Below are 23,315 nucleotides of genomic sequence, written 5' to 3'. Positions count from 1 at the left end.
GAGTTAACATTCACTTACATGGCTACACCATATTTTGTTTACCCACTCATCGGCTGATAGACATTTAGGTTCTTTCTCCTTTTGGCGATTATGAATAATGCTGCTATAAACATTCATTGTAACTCTTAGGTTTAACCATTTGAGGGACGGCCAAACTCAAAGTGGCTGACCATTTTATATTCCCACCAGCAATGTACGACAGTTCCAATTTCTCCACTTCCTCACCAATACCTATCTTTCTTATTCTAGTTATCCTAGTGGGTATGAAGTCGTATCTCATTGTGGTTTAGACTGGCATTTCTCTGATGGAAATGTTAAGCATATTTTCATGTGCTCATTGACCAGCTGTATATTTTCCTTGGAGAAGAGTCTATTCAGATCCTTTGCTGATTTTTTAATTGGATTTTTTTTTGTTGTTGTTGTTAGAATTGAGTTGCAAGTTTTTTATACATTCCAGATACAAGTCTCTTATCAGATTTAATATTTTCAAATATTTTCTCCCATTCTGTGGGCTGTCTTTTTACTTTCTTGATGGTGTCCTTTGAGGCACAAAAGTTTTTTTTTTATAAAGTCTAATTTATCAATGCTCATGCATTTAGTGAACATAGCTAAGAAGTGTTGAGAGCTTCTAAAGGGAATCAGCTTCAGATCTTATTTGTTTCCACTAACATTGGGAAAGTCACAAAAGAGTTTTCATTCTCAGGAAAAAATTTAATTTGATTATGAAATATTTAAAATATACAAAAAGGTACAATGAATAACATATATTTGTGTCCTTGCTACCCAACTTATGAAATTTTACCAATAAAGCTGAAGTCCTCTGTGACTCCTCCATACCTCCCCTTCCAGAGGCAACTATTACCCTGAATTTGGTGTTTATTATTCTCATGCATGTTTATACTCTTACTACATGTGTATGTATCCTTTATCAGTATGCAGTATTATATTGTCTTTTAAAATTTCAAACAAATACCAGCATGTAGTGCATATTCTGCAACTTGGTTTTTCTCTGCCCCAAGTGAAGAAGCAGAGAAAATGGGCAGGAAAACCAGAAAATTGAGGTTTTGTTTTTCTGAACAGTTAAAAGGTACTAATTTGAATCATTTTTTTAAAACATCTACTCTCACGAAGTCTACTATGTAAATCCAAATACACAGTTATTCTTGTTATCAGTTTTCCCATCTGTAAAATTAGGATAATAATCTGTACTTCTTACCCCATGTGAAACTTTTCAAAAAAGAAACCCGAGACATTCTTCATTTTACAGGTACAGAAACTAAATCCTTTAGCAGTCACTTGGCCTTTCTCGGATCTCCTGTTCCCTGGGTCAGGCCTAAACTCACTCACCTGGCCTCTAGTCTAACCCTCTCATGCTGCAAAATTCAAGATCCATCCTCAAGTCAGATTTGCTTGCTTTAGAATCAGTCACAAAAGTGAGGACTCAACAGTCCACTACACTTTACCTTTCTACTCTCAGGATGGAGCAATCATGAAAGGGGAACAGATGTGACTCTGAGATGTCAATTACCAAAGCACAAAAGAAAAAGCTGGTATCTTCTAAAAGCTTCAGCAAGGCCAACGGGGAAAAAAAAAATTTAATAAAAAAGAAAAAGCTGGCACCAAATAGCTTCCTTCACTAAAGAGTAAGAAGCTAGACAGATATAATTTACCACCAAGGTGTGTTCCCAACAGCAGGCCAGGGTCTATGAGCAGATTATACCAGCTGCTGCTGCCACACTTCCTTTCTGAGGGCTGACTTCGCTGCCAGCACTCACTCCCATCATTCACCCTACCCTACCAAATGGGTCCTCAAGGCTTGGCAGGGAATCCTCATCACACAGAGGGATCCCGCCTAAAGCCATCTCCACCTAGAAGGCATGTCACGTGTACAATGAATTAAACCAACAGAGAGTATCAGGTGAATGGGTGCTCCTTCCAAATTTCTGACACTCAGATCATTACTTGCATCTTTCTCTGAACTCACTGCTCCTACCACTACTTACTGTTGCTTTCTTCTGCTCCAGGCAGATTCTCCCAGCCAAAGTTCCACTGTAAGCCAGAACCTCTCTAATTCTATGAATCAGTGCTTTCAATCATGGAATCATGAAAAAAAAAAAATCGTGCCTACCAATGACCTAGGAGGATCGCTCTTTCATAGAGCACTTGGTTCCAAGTGTGGTTAAAACAAAACCTAGAAGAAATTCACTTTACTTAGGTTGCAAAAATGGAGCTGAAAAGATACATATATATTTGGTAAAGATTCTTTATCTGTAATTTTTCTGATTAGACTATAATTATAAATAGTTGGTATCTACTCTGAAAAACAAAACAATAAGGGAAGGAAAGGCCAAATGCTTGCAAAAGAACAGAAAGAAGCAGCCCAAATGAGATAAAGCACTAGCTACAGGTTATATTACTTACTTGTTGTGCCTAGTTTCTTCTTCAAAAGCAGTATCCAAGGGCAAAAGGGTTCAAACATGAGATCCTAGGTAAACAGTTTCCTTCTAGAGTTAAAGAAGAGTTTTCCTTTTTTTTTTGTTTTTTTTGAGACAGAGTCTTGCTCTTGTCGCCCAGGCTAGAGTGCACTGGCACGATCTTGGCTCACTGCAACCTCTGCCTCCTGGGTTTAAGCGATTCTCCTGCTTCAGCCTCCTGAGTAGCTGGGATTACAGGCCTCTGCCACCACACCCAGCTAATTTTTGTATTTTTAGTAGAGGCGGGGTTTCGCCATGTTGGCCAGGCTGGTGTCGAACTCCTGACCTCAGATGATCCGCCCACCTCGGCCTCCCAAAGTGCTGGGATTACAGGCGTATGAGCCGCTGCACCCAGCCAAAGAAGATTTCTTATAGGTACTAATATGTCTACGTCTCAGATACGGGGTGGTATAAAAGAACCATTTCAAAAATCTGAAGATATTTCCTACTTGTTAATATTGTGTTTCCTAATTGTTAATAGATCATTTTCCAGTACAAGCAGAACTAAAAATTCTTGAGGAAAACTAAGAGATTCAGGAGTTGAATGTTTTAATAAAAAGAGGTTTCACTCTCCCTGGTTCCTCATTCCCCTTTATGTGAAGATAAGTTACAAACATCATGAGGTGTTAATATGGTAGTTCCTATCATTTTAATAACCAAATTACAAATCTGAAAATAGAACCAAACTATGGAAAAAATTATTTAGGCTATTTTTCAAACACCCTATACCTGCTTCAATGTTTAACCACATGCAAAGTGCATGCTGTTGCAGCATCTTACCTTGACTCTCTGGTCTCTGCAAAGTAATAACCAGCAGTGAAGTTTTGTTGCCAGGAGTAAAGGTGCCCAGAACAATAAGTCTTTGGCCCTCTTTGAAATCTCAGGTAGGGGTTACAGGAAAGCTAATGCAAAGCTATTTTTATCAAGATCCAACAATTATCCAAGGTTACTTGCAAAACTTCTTGGGAGTAGTTTTGCAAGTAACCTTGCAAGGAATACAGCTCTTGCTTTGAAAACTCAGACATCTTATAAAGATAAGACTTGTTAACAAAATAGAATCCACTTTCACATTTAAAAGGTAACTTGGAAACTGCTCCAGGTACCACCTAATGAACTGAACCAGATAAAGACAAAAAAAAAAAAAAAAAAAAAAAAAACCCTCAGAAGATACCATTGTTTAAATACACTCTATTTTATTTTGTCTTAAAATAGTTTAACCTTTATGCTACAGACTTATTTCAAAAAACAGAAAATCTTATCTTGCACCAAAAAATATATATATAACACTCTGTTTTATTATTTTTTCTCCAAAGACCATTAAATACTAAAGGGAAACAAAAACGAAATAATGAATGTAAAGAACCAAATTTTGTTTTAAAAACTAGAGTTGCACATTTGAAAACATTAATTCTAAGCAATGATTTGTCGTCACTGCATCAAGTCCACGCTCACACTCCAGCAACAGCAGATCCATTAACTGCCAAGTGCATTGGTTCCTAGCCATACAATGGCTAACATTTCATTTTCACGGTAAGAGGAGCAAAAGGCTTCAATGGCCTCTGTACTCTTTAAAAAACAAAACAACAACAAAAATATTTCCTAGTTATCCAGTGATTTTTTTTTAAGATCACTACCTTTTAAAATTTGTTAAGAGAATAAGAAGTAAGTAGTGTTTTAAATAAAATGAAAAAATACAACAGCATCAGACTAAAATACGTGATTATTTTAAACAAACAGTGCACAATCTGAGGAAGTTTGGTTAGGGCACAATCATTTTTATATCTACATGGAAGTCACATCATACACATATTGGAGAACAGGGATTGGGGAGCTTGCTTTGCCTTAAAAAAAGTTTAAAACTAAAAGACAAAATAGTGTCCCCAGCTTTTTCAAAAACCTTTGTGACAGTATAAAAAGCAGGTAACAAACTTATTTTTAAGTTAGTTATGGTGCTAATCTGCTAAAAGTAATGATGAACAAATGACTAAATTAGTAAACCAGACGATTCATATTCATAATTGATAATAAAAGCAAAGTTTATGGGATGTTTGATTGCCAAGAATTAACTGAATGAAATAAACTGAATAAAAAAGAATGCATTATTCATTCAGTCTGGCCCCTACCATCAAAATGAAAAGAAATTACTGGAGAGCAGCAATTACAGGTTACATGGCAGTCATGATGATGCAACAGCTAGGTCACTGCTCTGTTCTTCACCAATTGGAGGGGATGGAAACTTAACCAAGTCAGTGGCATAAACCAATCTGTGACCCACGTGTACCATTTTAGCAGAGAGATTACTCTGAAGACAATGTCCTGTGAAGCATAAAGAACTACTTATGCTACCAAATGTAAAACTTTGATTAAGAAAAATCCCTTTAAAAGAAACTTCAAATGTCACAGGAGTTGTATACCACGGAATTGTATCATTAATACCTTGCCTGAAACCACACTCTCCACTCTTCTGGAAACAGCAATGAAAAGAGAGTTGAAACACAGTCTCTCTATAGTTATTAGGGGAAATGACCCAACCTAGTAGGGGAGAGCTGTCTATCTCTACCATCCCTTCCCCTCCCCCTCTGCATCTTAATATCCAAATCTCTGTTCTGGTCCATTAAGTCAGGCAGTTGGGAGCTGGACTAGGAGTAAGTGAGGGAAAAGTGCAAGCTGACATAAAGGCAAAGGGCCAGAGAAGAGACTGATTACAGCTCCACTCTGTTCCTAACCCACAGTGCACACAGCACGCCAACTCTGTAGAGGATGACTATATTAGGGACTATGAAGAAAATATGTCACGGGAAATCACCTGCTGTGTGGAATTGGGGAAAAAAAAATATGTAGTTAACATAAGAACAGGTCATGCAAAAACATTCATTAAAATGGGCCTCTGCCCTGATAGTGGGGGAAAAAAATAAGCTGCAAAAACTTCAAGTCACATAATCCACTCTATTCTCTTCTCTATGATTTTCCTGGAAAACACAGACCAGAAATTGTACATTTCTGCTTTGTCTAGTATTTTAATTCAAGTCAAAAACTATGTGTAACAGTAAAATTCAATAAATTAATCCTAAAGTAAAATGTGAAGGTCCAAGGATACACCAGTAGTGAATCTTCAGAAGGTCCTACTTTGCTCTGGCCTCTGGGTCTTTGGTTTTTGTCTAGAATTGTGGCCATGTGAGAGACTGATATATGAGTTGCTAAAGCTGGAGGTTCATGATCTTAAAAGCCTGATCTAACAAAAGCAGAAAATAAGAGTAAAAAAAATAAAAGCTGATGAAGGACAGAGGCCAGATCAAATGAGATGCTATCAGAGAAGATCAAAGAACATATGCACAAACACATTCCTGTGGAAGAAGGAATATACAGGAGAACTAATGCAATAAGAAGGGTAAAGGAATAAACTTGTCTTTACAAAAAAAAAAAAAAAAAGGAAGAAGAAGATGAAGAAGAAGAAGAAGAACAGGCTGGGCAGGTGGAGGCAGGCAGACGCTGATGCATGTGTATGTGGGGTGTGTGTCATTCATCTCAGCAGCCCCCAGAGCACCCACCCCTCACAGTGCCTTATGCAGAGCAGGCACTTGGTAAATTTGTTTGCTGAATGAAAACTGAAAATGGTAGTTCTCATACTCTTATGATAAGAAGAGCCACCAGGGGATTTGGAGAGAGCGGCAAAGGGCCATAGCAACAGTAACAATGGAAACAAAAACAAAAACAAAAACAAAACAAAACAAACAAAAACCATGAAAAACAAAAGGTGAAGTCTTCTAAGCCAATATTACTTCACTCTCCCTGTGCAGAGTACATAGTGTTCTAACTCTAGGTATTGCTTTTAAAAGAATTCACTAGTAACTACAACATACTATAAGAAAGAAGGTAGTAACTAATGCCACAAAATTCCAATGCTGGCATTTCCTGAATTCCCTGAAGCTCCTACTACCCTTTGCTAATCCTTTCAGATTCTGTAAAACTTACCAATGACATTAACGTGCTTTGCATCTGACTTCTTATGGTACATTCTGATTCTTCTTATGGTATTTTTTTTAGAAGGTAGAGGAGAAAAATACCCAAATACAGCATCAGGTCCACTTCATCTCGGATGTTAAACAGTTGTTGCTACATAGTCTTTATATAGAGACCAGCTATGAAAGACGGCACTTTCCTCTCAGATTTGCAAGTGCCTGTAGCCTCAGAGGCCACATAACTTTTCATATTCTTCCCAACAGGTTTCTATGTTCACCCGTTATTTGACTAAACCAGAAAAAAAGCCGAGGGAGACAGACTTTTCCCACTGAACTCTTAATACCTTCAGATGCCCAGAAAACCTCATGGTGGGTATCTATCTCAAATGCCTCTGTCTCAAAGGAGACATTTTGCAAAAGAGTTATTAATTATTGCAACAAGGAGACCAACTAGGTCACCTTAGTAGTATTTATAAACACAAAGGGACATGTCAATTATCTGTGCTGTGGGAAGTCAACAGGAGCAAACTCAAGAAAGGAGGGAGAAGACTTAAAATAAAAGAAAATATAATTTTAATACTTCTGTCTTCTATTTTTAAGGACAAGTTTTTAAATGCACATGCCCTACTAGGTGCCAATAAGGACCTGACTGATATGTGTGCGAATGCCCTAAGATGGGAGTGCCAATGGGGTGGGCAGATAGTGGTCAAGTCTAGATATTAATTTCATTATACAGAAAAATAAATACAAGACTCAAAAACTGAAACCCATTTTGCCTGGCAATTAAAATATTATTCTAAAAGGAAGGCAGAATTTCCTAAGATTAAAAGTCACCAAGTAAAATAAAGTTGTCTAATAAAATTCATCATTCTATATTCCTACTGAGGGAAAGAAGAAATTCTTTTCTCTGTGATAAGTTATTTTCCTAAGTGACTTCTTTTAATTAAAAAAAAGGGGAAGAGGAGGGAATTTTCCATGAGTTTGAATCCTACAAATGCCACAAACAGCTTCTGAAGCTGAAGCTATGACAATGAACTTCCATGTCACAAAGAGGATGAGGAAGTGGAAGGGAACAGTGCAGAGGAAACACAGTGACATTGTATTACAGTAGGTATTTACGCCTGCTATCCTCATCCAAGGTAAGGTCAACAACTTCTGCTGGTGAAGCCCAAGTCTGCTGGGGAGTCACAGCAGTCCATGACTGTGTTTGCCTGGTGCTAACATACTGCGTGCCCGAGCCATGCTTCCATGAAGAAACACTCTGAATCACACCACCTCGAGGATGAACACACCTGCAATTGAGATGAACAACAAACGCATGGTTAATTCCACCACAGGAAAAACAGAAGACAATATGACCTCAGTTGTACTTATCAACATTTTTACTAAGATAAACCTAGTATGCAAGTTCATAAAACCCACAATCAATATCCTTCCCTCCATCTCTGTCTGTCTCCCCCTCTGCCTAGCCCACCACACCCCACTCGGTCCCTCTCTCAGTTTAACCTTAAAAAGGCCAAGGGTCTTATCTCAGCCAGAAACTCCTGAGTTGTGTCTAGATTAGTCACTGACCATGGGTGACAGGATGTTTCTCTGGACTCATTTACACCGCTGGGATCTTCATGATAGGGCAACACATAAATCCAGAACAAAGTTAAGATGCCCAAACAATCTTAGTCTGAACAAATCAAACAGTAAGAAAAATAGTTAAAACTTGTTCTTAAAATAAGCTTTATAATTGGTAATAATGCCTTCAAAGACAGTGACAGTAATATCCTTTTACAGATTAAATTTCTAAAAGTCTGTAAGTAATAGATCATGAATAAAGGATCGATTTCCCTTGTCCTGAAGGTCACAACAGAAGCACTTGGTTAATTTAACAGAATCGCTTATAATTTGGTTCCGTGAAAGTAACACAGCTGAAACTTCAGTTTAGATCCACTAAAAGGGTTCTATCAGAGGGAGAGAACTGCCTTGTTAGCAAGTCACACCAAGAGTTCACTGAAATAAAATTGTTTCAGAAACACTGACAGTTTGAATTCCACATTCCAGTCAAATGATAGAATTGTGAACCTCCAGGCCAAAACACTAAGTTCTGACTCAAATGAGACCAAGGCAGGCAACTCATGTGCCCAATGCTATGTCCTCTCATCTAAACTTCCTGACCAGCCCTCAGGTAGCTTATGTGAGAAGTAACAAGTGGCATGAGTCTAGTCACTAAACTACCACAGTGGCTCCTGAGCAGCTGTTTGACAATCTGTAAGCAACAAATCATGCTGGGCCACTTGAGAATTTCAGCTTTGGTTTAATGCTACCTACACCACCAGGTTCAAAAGAACATTAGGGTAACAATGGACAAGATTCAGTTGCAAAACTACCCCAAGGACCCTTAAGCTCCTGCAAACATGCCCTACTCCTACAAAGGCTTAACCTGATAACTTCTCCCTTACTAAGAAAAATTCCTAAGAACAGATCTCTCAGGGCCAGAGCAGAGGGCAGAACGCAAATTTGTTACAGTACCAGAAGCCCGTCACCTGTCCAGAGATGGGCTATGTAGTTACTAACCCAGAGGCTACTACCTTTTCAAAGATTAGCTAGTGAAATAAATAGGGGCATTAAAATAAGGGACATAAAGCCCAATGTCTAATTCACATCTGTTCAACCCATTATATAAATTCATATTAAGTGACCATGTAGTCATGGAAAAATGTCAGCCAAAGGAGTTGATTCAACATTTATAGAAATGGTTTTGATGACTGAAGGCCAACAGAACACTACGTTTACTAAGCAGTTTCACATATATTATCTCATTGGACAATTCTGACAGACCTATGAGGTAAGCATGGAATTTACTATCCTCACTCTACAGAGGGAAACTGAGGCTTAAACAGGTTACATGATTTGCTCAGAGTCACAATGCTTAAAAGTGATAGGCCAAGGAAGACAGGTCTCATTTTGGGTCCAACGCTTTCCATATCATGTTGTTGCTTTACAGATGTGTGTATTAAATTGGGTGCAGCAAAACACAATGAGAATCATCAGAGTACAAAGATAGGCCCAAACTAACAATTTAGAAGTATAAACTTACTTGCAATTCAAAAGCTCACCTGTACAAGCACTAATTGAAGTCAAGCTGGCTAGAAACCTGGTAAGAATTCAGGCAACGAGTGGCGAAGAGAGTCAATGTAATCTTTGGCAGAATTTCTAAAAATATCTCCGAAGTAAAAGAAGTATATAGTCCCAATTGTTTATCTGTATTGCTCACTAAGTAATCATACAATGTAACATCAGGCAGTGGCTTTTTAAAAAATCTGATCTAATCTGTTTATTATACAGAAGAAAAAACCTAGGCCAAAAGGCTCTTAAACAAGTTAAGTATAGAACTGGAGTAAAATCAGGTCTCCACTCAAGGGTTTATTTTCCACTGAATAATAATGCCTTCTTCAGGCTATACCTGAAGTTACTACATCATGTTTGACTGAAAGAAGCACTGCCTGGTTCCCAGGGCCATTCAATAAGCGGCAAAGAAGAGTTTAGAAAGTGTCTGGCATAGGAAAAGAACTAGGAGAGTGAGAGGTTTAGAGACCTTATTTTCTACTGAGGAATGGCTGAAGGAGACAGAATAGGAGACATGGCACTTCAACTACCTAAAAATAGATCACTTCTGAAGTTATGTTACAAATGGTTCCAGTTACCAAAAACCAGCTTAGGCTACTTTAAACAATGAAGAGAATTTATTAGTAGGACACTGGGCACCTCAAAGAGCTTAAGATGATGGAACAACCCCTAACCCTCTCTATTTCTCCTACTTCAAAATTTTAGATTATCTGGAGAATGTGATGATACTATCTTTGGTCAAAAGCTTTACTAACTCTAATTATTAATAGTTGTACATGGAATTCCCAAAGGGAGAATCACTGTGAGGCGGAAGCCACCATGAAAGGTACTATTTCATGCTCGAGGCAAAACCATTGAGCGCATGCTAAGAACCATGAATCAGTTTCTAGAAGGCAAGTTTCAGATAATCATTGCTATAGAACAAAGCCACTAAGAAATGGAATCAATTGCCTTTTAAGCACTCAAGTAATTGCTGAGGCATCTGTCGGGAATGTTAAGGAAGATTTTAAGGTGTCCTCCAAGCTCAACAGTGACTTTAAGATTTGTTCAAAAACAGGCAAAACTATCATTAAAAGTCAGAATAGGCTGGCACAGTGGATCACGACTGTAATCCCAGCACTTTGGAAGGGTGAGACGGGAGGACCACTTGAGCTCACAAGTTCGAGACCAGCCTGGGCACCATGGTGAAACCCCATCTCTATCAAACACACACACACACACACGCACACACACACACACACATACACACAGTAGCTGGGTGGGGTAGTGGGCACCCATAGTCCCAGCTACTTGGAAGGCTGAGGTGGGAGGATGGCTTGAGCCTTGGCGGTCGAGGCTGCAGTGAACAGAGATCATGCCACTGCACTCCAGCCTGGGTGGCTGAGCCTTGGTCTCAAAAAATAAAAATAAAAAAATAAAAGTCAAGATAGTAGTTACAGGGGAAAAGAGAAGGGGGAGGTTGTAATTAGAAAGTAGTACAGAGTAGCTGGGTGCGGTGGCTCACGTCTGTAATCCCAGCACTTTGGGAGGCCAAGGCAGGCAGATCATGGGCTCAGGAAATCAAGACCAGCCTGGCTAACACGGTGAAACCCCGTCTCTACTAAAAATACAAAAATGAGCCAGGCACGGTGGCATGCGCCTGTAGTCCCAGCTACTCGGGAGGCTAAGGCAGGAGAATCACTTGAACCCAGGAGGCAGAGGTTGCAGTGAGCCGAGATCGCGCCACTGCACTCCAGCCTGGGTGACAGAACGAGACTCTGTCTCAAAAAAAAAAAAAAAGAAAGACAGCTCAGAGTGACTTCTGTGTTCTGATCTGAGTGCTTGTTACTTGGGTATAAGCAGTTTGCAAAAATTAAAGGTACGTTATTAGTTATCTGCATGTGTTATTAGCCAATAAAATATTCACAAAAATTATTTACTTTAATGATCTCAAACACACTGAATAAAATGGGAGTTAGGAGATGAATGAGGACAGAACAAGGCTTTTAACACATTTTTCTTTTAACTACAGAGGGAAAAAACAGTCAATCTAGTAAACGGAAGGGTGCTAGAGAAATATTTCAACTATTTTATAAGACAATATACATTACACAAAAATTTATACCAGATAGGGAAAAAAATTCAGGAGAAAGAGGGAGCACAATGGTTGTTAAGCCTCTGGAGTGGTCCTATAATGGATGCAAGAGGCCTGAAATTTTGTGAGGCAACATAAAAAAATAAAGAGTTTCATGTATTATCACATATGCTTTTTCTGTATCATGAAAGACATGAGGTAGGAACATACTCAGCTGGTTTTTAATTGGTCCAATCAACTGTATTACTAATCTGTATTAGTGCAGATACAGGCTTTGTTCTCACAAAGCGTTTAACCTGCATACAATTGGCGACAGGTATGAAACACAACCTAGAGCCATATTTTGCATTTTATAACCAAGAAAATGCTTGGGTCTCGCTTCCCAAAATGTTAGGAAAAAATGCATTATAAACAATATGGTTTGATAGAATAATTTCCTGTTCTTCATACACTAATATCAATAGAAAGGCTGCACAGTGGAAATGAAGTGTGCGTATGCACACATGCGCGCACGCGCACACACACACACACACACAGCAGGCTCTGACGGTCAACTTTTGATATAGTTAGCTTACTATTCTAAGAAAACAACATTAAAATTAATCATTTTTACTCTCATTTACAGACAGCCTGAAGGTGACCTCTTAGATAACATTTCTACTTCTTTTTCCTAACTGAAGAGGAAATGAATCCTTGTGATTGTAGGGGAACACTCATCTGTCTCACTAGTTTTTTTGGAGTTAATATTAGCAACAGGCCTGGGCATGGTGGCTCACGCCTGTAATCCCAGCACTTTGGGAGGCCGAGGCGGGCAGATCGCCTGAGCTCAGGAGTTCGCGACCAGCCTGGGCAACACGGTGAAACCCCGTCTCTACTAAAATACAAAAAATTAGCCAGGCATGGCGGCATGCACCTATAGTCCCAGCTACTTGGGAGGCTGAGGCAGAATTGCTTGAACCCAGGAGGCGGAGGTTGCAGTGAGCCGAAATCGCGCCACTGCACTCCAGCCTGGAGGACAGAGTGAGACTCCATCTCAAAAAAAAAAAAATTTGCAACTGCTCCTATGAAGCCATGAGTCTCAAATACAGCTTCCTACACCAATTACTTTGCTAAGGAATAACTCAACATTAACACCAATGATCACAGGATTAACAGACTAGAATGAGGACCTCAGAACAGGTACCAAAAGGAACTGTTCCGACACAGTTCCATAACATACAGATCTGTGCTATATGTATTCATCTTCCTACAGCAATTACCAATGAGGTCGGTAGAAGGAAAAAACAACAGGACCAAAGACAAAAAAAAATTATTGGCCTGAGGTTCGTAAATTAAAAGTTTTGGCAAAATTAAGTGGGCACAGAAGACCTAGAGATGCTGGGAAAGTCTCCATCTCACTAGCAAAGAGCATCTGTGAAACTGGACTGTCCAAAAATTAACATCTGGAAATAACATTTAGGTAACCAGGAGTTCAACACAGCAATACAAGGCAATCATAAAATATGCGTTCAACCATTAGCTCAGAAAGCATGCTTTCTAGTCTAGGACTAGAAGATACACAAAAGAGAAATGAATACATCAAAATCTAAAATAAAAGAATAGGGGAAGATATTAGCATGCAAGAAAAGAAAAATAACTATCAAAAAAGGAGGGGGGGAGGCATATCATAACTCGAATTACTGAGTGCAAAGGCCAAACAAAACGCTTCCAATATGGAAAAATGGCACCCAACACAAGTCAGGGCAGCCACAATTCCAGAGAACAACTCAAGGACCAAATCTGAGTTCTTAAAAACTCTTAAAAACCCAACAACAACGTAGAATATGAAAAGAAAAAATAAGAACAGGACAACTAAATCCAAACAAAACATCTGCTCTATACATGCAAATCAAATGAGAACAAAAAGATGTGGATCAAAACCTAAAACCTTTTTCCAAGCGATAACCCTGCCAGAAGCACATCAATACTTCATAACTGCAACCCTAGACCCGTAAAAGAAATAAATTCCAGATGAGATACAGGCAGCCAAGGGGCAACTCTGAAGCAACCAACAAGAAAGCCTCTTCTCCTACTTGCTTCTCAGCTTTTTAATCCCAATGTTTGAAAGATTATCAGCCTACTGATACAGAAGCTGCCGGGGGAAAAAAACATCAGAAAGACTCAGTCCTAGACCCAAGATCAATATAAAAGACACCCTCACAAAATAATAAAGGAGTCAGTGAAAAGTACCCCAAAGAATCTGTAAATTCTACATTCCATTATATGGACAATTTTAACCACCACTGAGGTTTTAAAATGGATGTCACCTACAAGATACGATTTCCCAGGATTCAAACCAATGAGTAAGAATAAAACACAGCTTTATGCTTCAGAGCCTGTAAGAAAAAATCCTTGTAAATAATGTAACGTTATTTAAAATGTAGACAAAGTCACTTTGTTCAAGTGTAGAATAGAGATTGTGTGTGTTAGGGGTGGGGAGAACTGAGAATTTAAATTTCCAGGTTTTAATAGAAATATAATGATAACTCCAGATACAAAAATATTATTTTTTTTAGAAAAAGAAGATAAACATTTAATGATGAAGAAACATTGAACAAAGAAGCTAAAAATAAGTGTGGTTCATTTCTAGGCATAAGCAAACAATAAAAAGGGAGATGAGTTAGAAATTAATAGAGAACTTGACTAAGTGATATGTCTTAGCACAGAGTAAGAGACTAGACAAACAGTACAGGTTACTACCTATTCCTTCCCTATTTAAGTAGGAACACATAAGTACAATGAATTAAAATTTGAAATGTAACTCAAAAAGAAGTTGGTGAATGAATAATATGTCCCTGGCACATCTGAAGATAATTCACCCACACTGACCTGTCAATGGGCACGGTATCATAGTAGGAACCCTAAAATTTAAAAATACAATAGTCTAGAAAGATCCTGACATGGGGCTTAAAAGGATAATTTATATCATAAGCAACAATGGTGAAATAAACCAAAGACAAAAATATGCTGATGTAAAGGAAGAAATCAGTAGTTCTAGCTTTCTCATCTGGTAGGTAAGTCGGCCTAAATAGAAAAATGGAAAAATGGAAGGGAATTTAATAGGAAAAAATTTGTAATTAAGGCAGAAAACAAAGAGTAAAGGAAAGACTGAAAAATAAAAATTCCTTCCACCAGAATAGGGAGAATAATCATTAAAAAAAAAAAAGAAAAAGAGGCCAGGCACGGTGGCTTATGCCTGTGATCCCAGCACTTCGGGAGGCCGAGGTGGGTGGATCACCTGAGGTCAGGAGTTCACGACCAGCCTGACTAACATGGAGAAACACCATCTCAACTAAAAATACAAAATTAGCGGAGCATGGCGGCACATGCCTGTAATCCCAGCTACTCGGGGGCCTGAGACAGGAGAATCGCTTGAACCTGGGAGGTGGAGGTTGCAGTGAGCCAAGATCGTGCCACTGCACTCCAGCCTGGGCAACAAGAGTGAAACTCCATCTCAAAAAAAAAAAAAAAAGAAAAGAAAAAGAAAAAGAAAAAATGAAGCAGCCTTACAGGCATACTTACAGAATAAATACGGAAGGTATAAATACAGAATAGAGGATGAAGTGCTAGGAAAAGACTAGTTCTGAAAAAGCCAGAATTGGCCACTTTTGGGGAGACGGCATGTTAAACTACAAATTAACTCTACATCCTTAAAGTTCCAATTATTTGACTGAAAAATGTTCTCAAAGTATACTTAGATCTCTCTAGAAAAAGATACCCTTAACGTACATGTATCTGTATTTCATCTCCACTCTATACTTTTAAGTTTGTCTTTTGTATAAGAGACAGAAGAAATGCTGGCAAATGTGTTTTATTACCTGGGTAACCAGAGTAAAATCAGATCAAAGAGCCAAGTAATGAATACACTATGTTATATACCTATTTACCAGAAAATCACAACTTCACTCTTGTGGCATGGGAGAAAAGTTGTTTGATTTATACAAAATACACAAGTTCTAAAGTCTAAATTTTGGGAGGTGGGTGGGTGTGTGCATGTGCGGCAGGGGAGGTGGGGAGAGGATGTTCCAGAATGTTTCAGAAGAATATCGCTGAAAGGGCTGGAACCAATTATTATGAACATACCGTAAAGCAGGAGTCAGCAAATGTTTTCTGCAAAGGTACTGACTTTTCAGACAGTACATATCTTAGGCTTTGGGGAGGACATATAATCTTTGTTGAAATGATTCAACTTTGCCAGTGGAGTGCACAAAAAGACATCGATGATTATATATAAAATGAACAAGCACAGTTGTTAAAATAAAACTTTATTTATAGACTAAAATTTTAATTCCTGTAATTTTCACAAGTCACAAAGTATCATTTTTCATTTGATTTTTTTTTCCACCAGTCACCTAAAAAGGTAAAAATCATTCTTAGCTCACAGCCCAGACTAAAACAGGCAGCAGGCCAGAATTGGCCTATGGGCCACAGTTTGCTGACCCCTACCTTAACGAATGCCAAAATTCATAAAATTATGTTTATAATGCTACACACCAACTTGATGTCTTGTGGGTTTTTTTTTTAATCCTAAGAAACAAGACTCCCTTAGTTATATGAGCATTACTAGAAATACACTCTGTAAAAACAGACCAAAATAACTTGCAAGTTTGCTTCTAATGAAAGACAAGGAGAGTTGCTCTAGGAAACCAATCAAAAAGGCATGATGTCAGATGCATGTTTCCCAACTGTTTGCTCCCAGTGTATTTCCAGGGAAAGTGAAAGGCAAGAAAGTATAAACATGAGAGAAAAAAGTACAGTGATACTTCTGCCTTAAATGAAAAGTCTGTCAAGCTAACTAAACATTTGCTCAAAAGAAAAAAACATCAGCTCTAGTTCACAGACATGTATGGTTGAAATGTCCTTGATATGAGACAATATATAACACACTCTAAGGCTCATATCATGTCTAAACAAAAAGTATTTCTTAAACCAAACAAAACCAAGAGCTCCCACCATTCATTCATGTCAGCTATGCCATAAAGTCTACCATTTTCTTTTAACTTGTTTTCTGGTTAAAATACAATTTGTAACTTAAAATATCAGACTACTCCAATTAGTATCCTACCTTGCATGTTCCTGAACTCCCACAATCTCTACTTCACTATCTGAAGAGGCAATGTTAATTTCTTCATTGAGTGGCGCATTGCCAGCAGATGTTTTATCACTTGCTAGGAATCCTGGATCCAAATGACCTGAGAGAGAAGGGGAGGAAAAAAAACAAGCACTATAATTTTATTCCTCACAAACAGTGGAAACAACTCATTGACAGATTTGTCATCTAGGTTTAGTCACAGAAACAGAATCACCCTGTGAGAGCCTGCCACAGCAAAACTGTCAAATAAGCTGGGGCAGTGTTCTTTGTTCAAAAAATAAACAGAATATATGCTCATGATGTATATTCAAACAACATGGCAATACACAGAAGTATGAACTCAAAGTCTCTCACTTGCTACTCCTTAGGATAAAAAAATTTAAATGCTTTGGTAAATACCTATATCTGTCTACCTAAACCATAACAAACTCTATACATTTTATGCTGTAATGCTTTTTGCATTCAACTCCAGTCAGCTTTTAAACGACCTGCATAACCACCTAGAAGGCAGTGGGGCTCTCTACTGCTTATCATTTTAATAGAACCAAACTCTAAACCAGAAAAGCCCAAAGGCACATACAGAATAATAGAAGTAATCACTAATACCACATTTACACTGAGATGCTTTGTGAAAGATTTAGCATATGTCCTCTCTAAAGAACCATAGATTTGACAAAATCTGACCCAAAACTACATCTAAAAAGGAAGGCTGGAGGTAAATCACAATTTTGGCTCTGAGCAACTGAAATGTAACTTGTACATTGCTGAGAGTTCTCCTTAGAAACAAACCACACACTCTGGAAAAACATAACAGTTTGTGGCACTGGAGGATGTAAGGACTTCTTTACAAGAGTCTTCCCAAAGCATGTATTATATGATGCAATAAAACACATTCTCCAACGTCACAGAAAACATGAGCTTCACAGAACTCACAATAATGGCTAATGGCATGGCATCAAAGTACATGGCTCTAAAAACAATTCTAGCAAGAGCTAAAATAATTCGGCCTATGTACCAGCTCTTGAATGTTCTGATTTAAAAGGGTGAATTTTAGAATACCTAGGAGTTAACACAAAATAAACAGTTGTAATGAGTACAAATTCTCATTTCCTCTCTAAAGGGTATTTTTATTTAAATATATTGTGATCTGATACAAAATTATTTCCCATATTTAAAAAAAAAATCTACACAACACCTAATCTAAACTAAACCAATGTAAAGAAAATAAAATTTTAGCTCACGCCTGTAATCCCAACACTTTGGGAGGCCAAGGTGGGCGGATCACAAGGTCAAGAGATCGAGACCATCCTGGCCAACACGGTTGAAACCCTGTCTCTACTAAAAATACAAAAATTAGCTGGGCATGGTGGCGTGCCTGTAGTCCCAGCTACTCAGGAGGCTGAGGATAGAGAATTGCTTGAACCCAGGAAGCGGAGGTTTCAGTGAGCCAAGATCGCGCCACTGCGCTCCAGCCAGGCGACAGAGGGAGATTGTCTCAGAAAAAAAAAAGAAAAGAAAATTTTACATACAACGCTCTTCTCCCTTTACTCAACCCAGTGCTTCAAGGTTATTGAGATATCTTGTACCTTTTTTTTTTTGAGATGGAGTCTCGCTCTGTTACCCAGGCTAGAGTGCAATGGCGCTATCTCAGCTCACTGCAGTCTCTGCCTCCCGGGTTCAAGCAATTCTCCTGGCTCAACCTCCCGAGTAGCTGGCATTACAGGCGCCCGCTACCACACCTGGCTAATTTTTTGTAATTTTAGTAGAGATGGGGTTTCGTCACGTTGGCCCGGCTGGTCTCAAACTCCTGGCCTCAGGTGATCTGCCCACCTTGGCCTCCCCAAAGTGCTGGGATTACAGGCATAAGCCACCGCACCTGGCCAAATCCTGTACTTTCATACTCCTGTCACCCTTGAGTGTAAACCTTTTGGAAGCTACAGACAGTCTCAAACCAAGGCTTACAATTTTTATACCTTCTGACCCTGTAAACCCACCCCTAATAATTTACTCTTTAGCCTTTAAATAAGCAAAATGTTATATCCAAAGATATTCATTACAGTGCTATGTAGCAACTTGGAAAAATGTATACGAACGTATAAAGTATTACACATAACACTATGAATATATTAGATTCTGAGTAAAGCTGTGAAAATAATCAAGTTTGAATATGACTGTGGGTCTTTTTCATAATTCTTCAGTACTATTTTTACCTTTTATTCTTCAACTGAAAATGATGCATATTGTGAAAAATTTTTAATGCTTAGAATGGCTCCTAGCTAAACCAGTGATTGAGATTATATATCACAGTTTGTGTGGGTTTGTAATCCAGATTATGTGGCACTGGCAGTGGGCACATATCTGGACCCTATAAGCACACAAAAGGTGGCATTCACCAGATAAAACTCTGTTTTATTAAATCTAGGGAGGCTGCTTAAATGGAATTGGTTAAGTCTTGCTTTCGTAAACCTAGATTCTTGCTCTGATCCGCAATACCTTGCTTGTGGCCAAGTCTTCATCCAATTTCTACTTCAATGTTTTAGTTTTGGCTATCCTCATGCACACCGTTCCAACTGTACTGCTAAGGAAGAATACAAAATCACAGACTCTTCTTTATAGCCTTCATCTTTTCCATATTCAATAATTCAAACAGTCTTTACTGTTTATTTGTTTGTACCTACAATAAATACTTGTGACATGCTATGCACTGTGCTAAGTGCCAGAAATACTATGGGGAACAAGGCAGGCATAGTCTCAACCCTCAATGAACCTGCGATATATGCAGAGATAACAAAAAGCAGTCTATCGCACCATGGCTTGAAAACTGCTCTGATAGGGAACATTCACCAGAGTTGAGGGTGATCAGGGAAGCTAGGTTCTCAAGAAAGAGTGGGCACAGGTGAGGGGAAGTGGCATACAGAACATTCTGTTGTCCTTTAAGGTATAAAAGTTTGGTGAGATTTGAGGGTAACAGTCAAAAGAGTAATAAGAAACAAGGCTACCAAAGTCAGCAGGTCAGATCATGGTAAGCTGTCTGGACTTAGTTTTGAGAAGTAGGAAGCCACTGAACGATTTAAGCAGAGGGTAAGCAGAGGGGTGACGTCATCTGGTTTTGCATTTTAAAGAATTTCCTTTCAGAGTATAGAAATGAAACTGATAGCAAGCAGGACAGGAAATACTGGAGGCAACAAAACCAGTTAGACTGCTGCAGCTTCCTGGGTGAGAAATGACTGTGGCTGAAGTAGGAAAAAAAACAATGGAAAATACTGTGAGTGTGTGTACGAATGGAAGGTTAGTCATGTTGGGAATTAGGCAAATGAAAGAACATAGAAAGTCAAAAATGATGCTTAGGTTTCTGACTTAGGTAAATGGATAGAGTTACAGTGCCATTCAGTGCACTAATAAAAGCTGAGGGTGGTTGCTTAGGGCATGATGATAATGTGCCTTTAATATGTCCAATAAGCAGTTCACATAACTTAAGTTTTCACATAAATAATGAGTGTTCATGATAGCAGGACTTGCAAGCAGAGACAGACTAAGACAGGTGCCAGGAATGTTTCATAAATGAGTGAAACTATCATAGAGTCAGCAGATGACAGTCAACGGTACAATCGGTACTGTTCTAAAGCTCAGGTCAGAGGTCTAAAGAGGAAATACAGACTTGTTAAATCCTCAGCAACAGGTGAGAGAATAAAGATCGTCCTGAAGAGTAAAAGTGGTCTAGAAAACACAACCCAAGTATTGATGAACATAAATAATTAAGAGATGGCGTGGGGCGGGGGGGGGGGGGGCAGGGAATTAGGCGTGGTGGTGTGCAACTATAGACTCAGCAACACGGGAAACTGAGACAGGAGGATTGCTTGAGCCCAGGGGGTCAAGGCTGCAGTGTGCCATGATTGCACCACTGTACTCCAGCCTGGGAGAAAGCCAATATAGCAAAGCAATCTGAAGAATAATGAAAGGGAAGGAAGAGCAAACACAGTTTAAGAAGTTTGGCTATGGAGGAAAAGGAGATAGGATGGTACTGAGTAAGGAATATGGGCTTGAGGGAGGGGTGCATGTATGTATGTATGTTGTATGTATATATGTGTATATATATAGTTTTTAACAATGAGAGAGACCTGTTCATATTCCAAAAGGGCAGAGAATAGGTTTGACAGCAGAAAGCTGAGGTAATCTGGATTTTGAAGAATGTGGCAAGGCCATCTGCAGAGAGTAGGTGTGGGCAGGTGCAGAAAAGCGAAGTAGCCACTACTAAGAAAGAACGCAAGGCCAGGCGCGGTGGCTCACGCCTGTAATCCCAGCACTTTGGGAGGCCGAGGTGGGTGGATCACGAGGTCAGGAGATTGAGACCATCCTGACTAACACAGTGAAACCTCATCTCTACTAAAAATACAAAAAAAAAAATTAGCCGGGCATGGTGGCAGGCACCTGTAGTCCCAGCTGCTCAGGAGGCTGAGGCAGGAGAATGGCGTGAACCCGGGAGGCAGAGCTTGCAGTGAGCTGAGATGGTGCCACTGCACTCCAGCCTGGGTGACAGAGCAAGACTCCGTCTCAAAAAAAATAAAAAAAAAGAATGCTGCCTAAGGAAAAGGGGGAGTTTCTGGGAAGCGCTGAGAGCCTGGATGAAGCTGCAGACTAGGAAATTAAGGCAACCTTTAACTCTGTAACAAAGTGATTTTCTCCAGCTATGCTTAGCAGGGTGGATATAGGCTCAAAGTGTGCATCCAGGGATCAGACTCTGCCAGGTAAGTATAACAGGAAATTCAACTCTACAAGTGACATTGGCAAAGGACAGCTGGGCCTATATAGGCTTGATAGGGAAGGACATGAAGCTGGGAGAGGACTGATAAAGGGATGGGGGATTGGTCCAATGAAGTAGAAAAGCAGTGTGGTGGAAGTAGCTGCGTAAGAGTATAGAGGCCAGGCGCAGTGGCTCACGCCTGTAATCCCACCACTTTGGGAGGCCAAGGCAGGTAGATCATAAGGTCAAGAGATAGAGACCATCCTAGCCAACATGGTGAAACCCCATCTCTACTAAAAATACAAAAATTAGCTGGGTGTGGCGGCACATGCCTGTAGTCCCAGCTACTCCGGAGGCTAAGGCAGGAGAATCGCTTGAACCCAGCTGGCGGAGGTTTCAGTAGTGAGCCAAGATCATGCCTCTGCACTCCACCCTGGCGACAGAGCAAGACTCCATCTCAAAAAAACAAACAAACAAACAAAAACACAAAGAGTATAGAAAAGTGGAAAAGGAAAAAGCAGTAAGGAGGGGCAGAAGGAAAACCAGTGGTTATGAGAAGTAAAACACTATACTTTCACCCTCTTAGCTACCTACAAAATACAAGCACCTGGGATCATCCATTTTTTGCCATCTTATCCCCAACTCTGTTGTCTTCCTTTGCGCCAGCCACCCACTGCTCACCCTCCTACAACTTTACCACTGCCTTCTGGAATGCCAACTCCATGGTAAAATACACTGAACTTTCTCTCCATCTCCTTGTGGAAACCTGACTGACGTTCCTGAAGACATTGTCTCCCCTGCAGTCTTCTGAAGAGGAAGCTGCTCTTAACCCCCAATGCTGGGATGCAGATCACTTACAAATTACTCCATCTCCATCCTCATGTACCAACACCAGCAGGCAGTGTCTTCCAGGAGGTTACCGTTTCACTGCCATCTACTGACTCCATGACTGTTACTCATTCATGAAACAGTCCCAGCACCTGTGTTAGTCTCTCTCTACTTACAAGTCCTGCTATCATGAATACTCATTATTTATGGGAAAAACCACCTCAAAACTGTCTGTGCCTACTCACTAAGAAGCAAGAAGCTGGGCTGGGCTCCATGGCTCACACCTGTAATCCCAGCACTTAGGAGGCCGAGGCAGGCAGATCACTTGAGGTCGGGTGTTTGAGACCAAGCCTGGCCAACATGGCAAAACCCCGTCTCTACTAAAAATACAAAAATTAGGCAGGTATGGTGGTACGCCCCTGTAGTCCCAGCTACTCAGAAGGCTGAGGCAGAAGAAGTGCTTGAATCCAGGAGGCCGAGATTGCAGTGAGCTGAATTACACCACTGCACTCCAGCCAGGATGACAGAGCGAGATGCCATCTCAATCAATCAATAAGCAAGCAAGCAAGGAGCTGAGCTCCAAAAGGTACTAAAAGCCACTTGTGGCAGACTCACAGTAAGGGGTTCAGCCTGTTGGGATCCTAAAAATAAATAAATGAAATTAATTAAACCAAATTAAAAAGGCAGACTGTAGACAGGCAGGGTCACTATAACCAAACTCTTCCTCCTTGATCACTCAATGCTTTTAAACAATGGTAATTAAGAAAATACAACAAGAATATGATGGAATTAGTTAATTCTTAGTATCTCTTTGCCCGGTTCCTATAACCATCGTTCTAATTTATAATTCTACTCTCTCTAGCAGGAATGTTTTGTGAAATATCTGTCGTCAATATTTCTGAATAACCAGTCTTCACTGACTAGGACCCCGCCATCCTCACCTTACTACCTCCAATAGCCTTATTCCAGAGCTAGAAATGTCATCACTTTA

At 39.6% G+C, this 23,315-nt stretch overlaps 1 protein-coding gene across 8 annotated transcripts in view; it reads right to left on the bottom strand.

Moving 5' to 3' along the window:
- Positions 1 to 3,650: 3,650 nt before the first annotated feature.
- Positions 3,651 to 23,315, bottom strand: part of ARK2N (arkadia (RNF111) N-terminal like PKA signaling regulator 2N) — a 95,955-nt gene continuing 76,290 nt past the window's right edge. For all 8 annotated transcript variants that reach the window (XM_063653625.1, XM_054460468.2, XM_054460467.2 and 5 more), the window contains 2 exons: positions 16,729 to 16,855; positions 3,651 to 7,725 (listed from right to left, as the gene is read on the bottom strand). In XM_063653625.1, coding sequence (XP_063509695.1) covers positions 7,536 to 7,725; positions 16,729 to 16,855 — 317 coding nt within the window. In that variant the 3' untranslated portion in view covers positions 3,651 to 7,535. The remainder of the gene's footprint in view (positions 7,726 to 16,728; positions 16,856 to 23,315) is intronic.

Source organism: Pongo pygmaeus, chromosome 17 (assembly GCF_028885625.2).
Source record: "Pongo pygmaeus isolate AG05252 chromosome 17, NHGRI_mPonPyg2-v2.0_pri, whole genome shotgun sequence".
Lineage (NCBI taxonomy): Eukaryota > Metazoa > Chordata > Mammalia > Primates > Hominidae > Pongo > Pongo pygmaeus.
The sequence above is the reverse complement of the archived record's forward strand: the minus strand, read 5'-3'. Positions and strand labels throughout refer to the sequence as shown.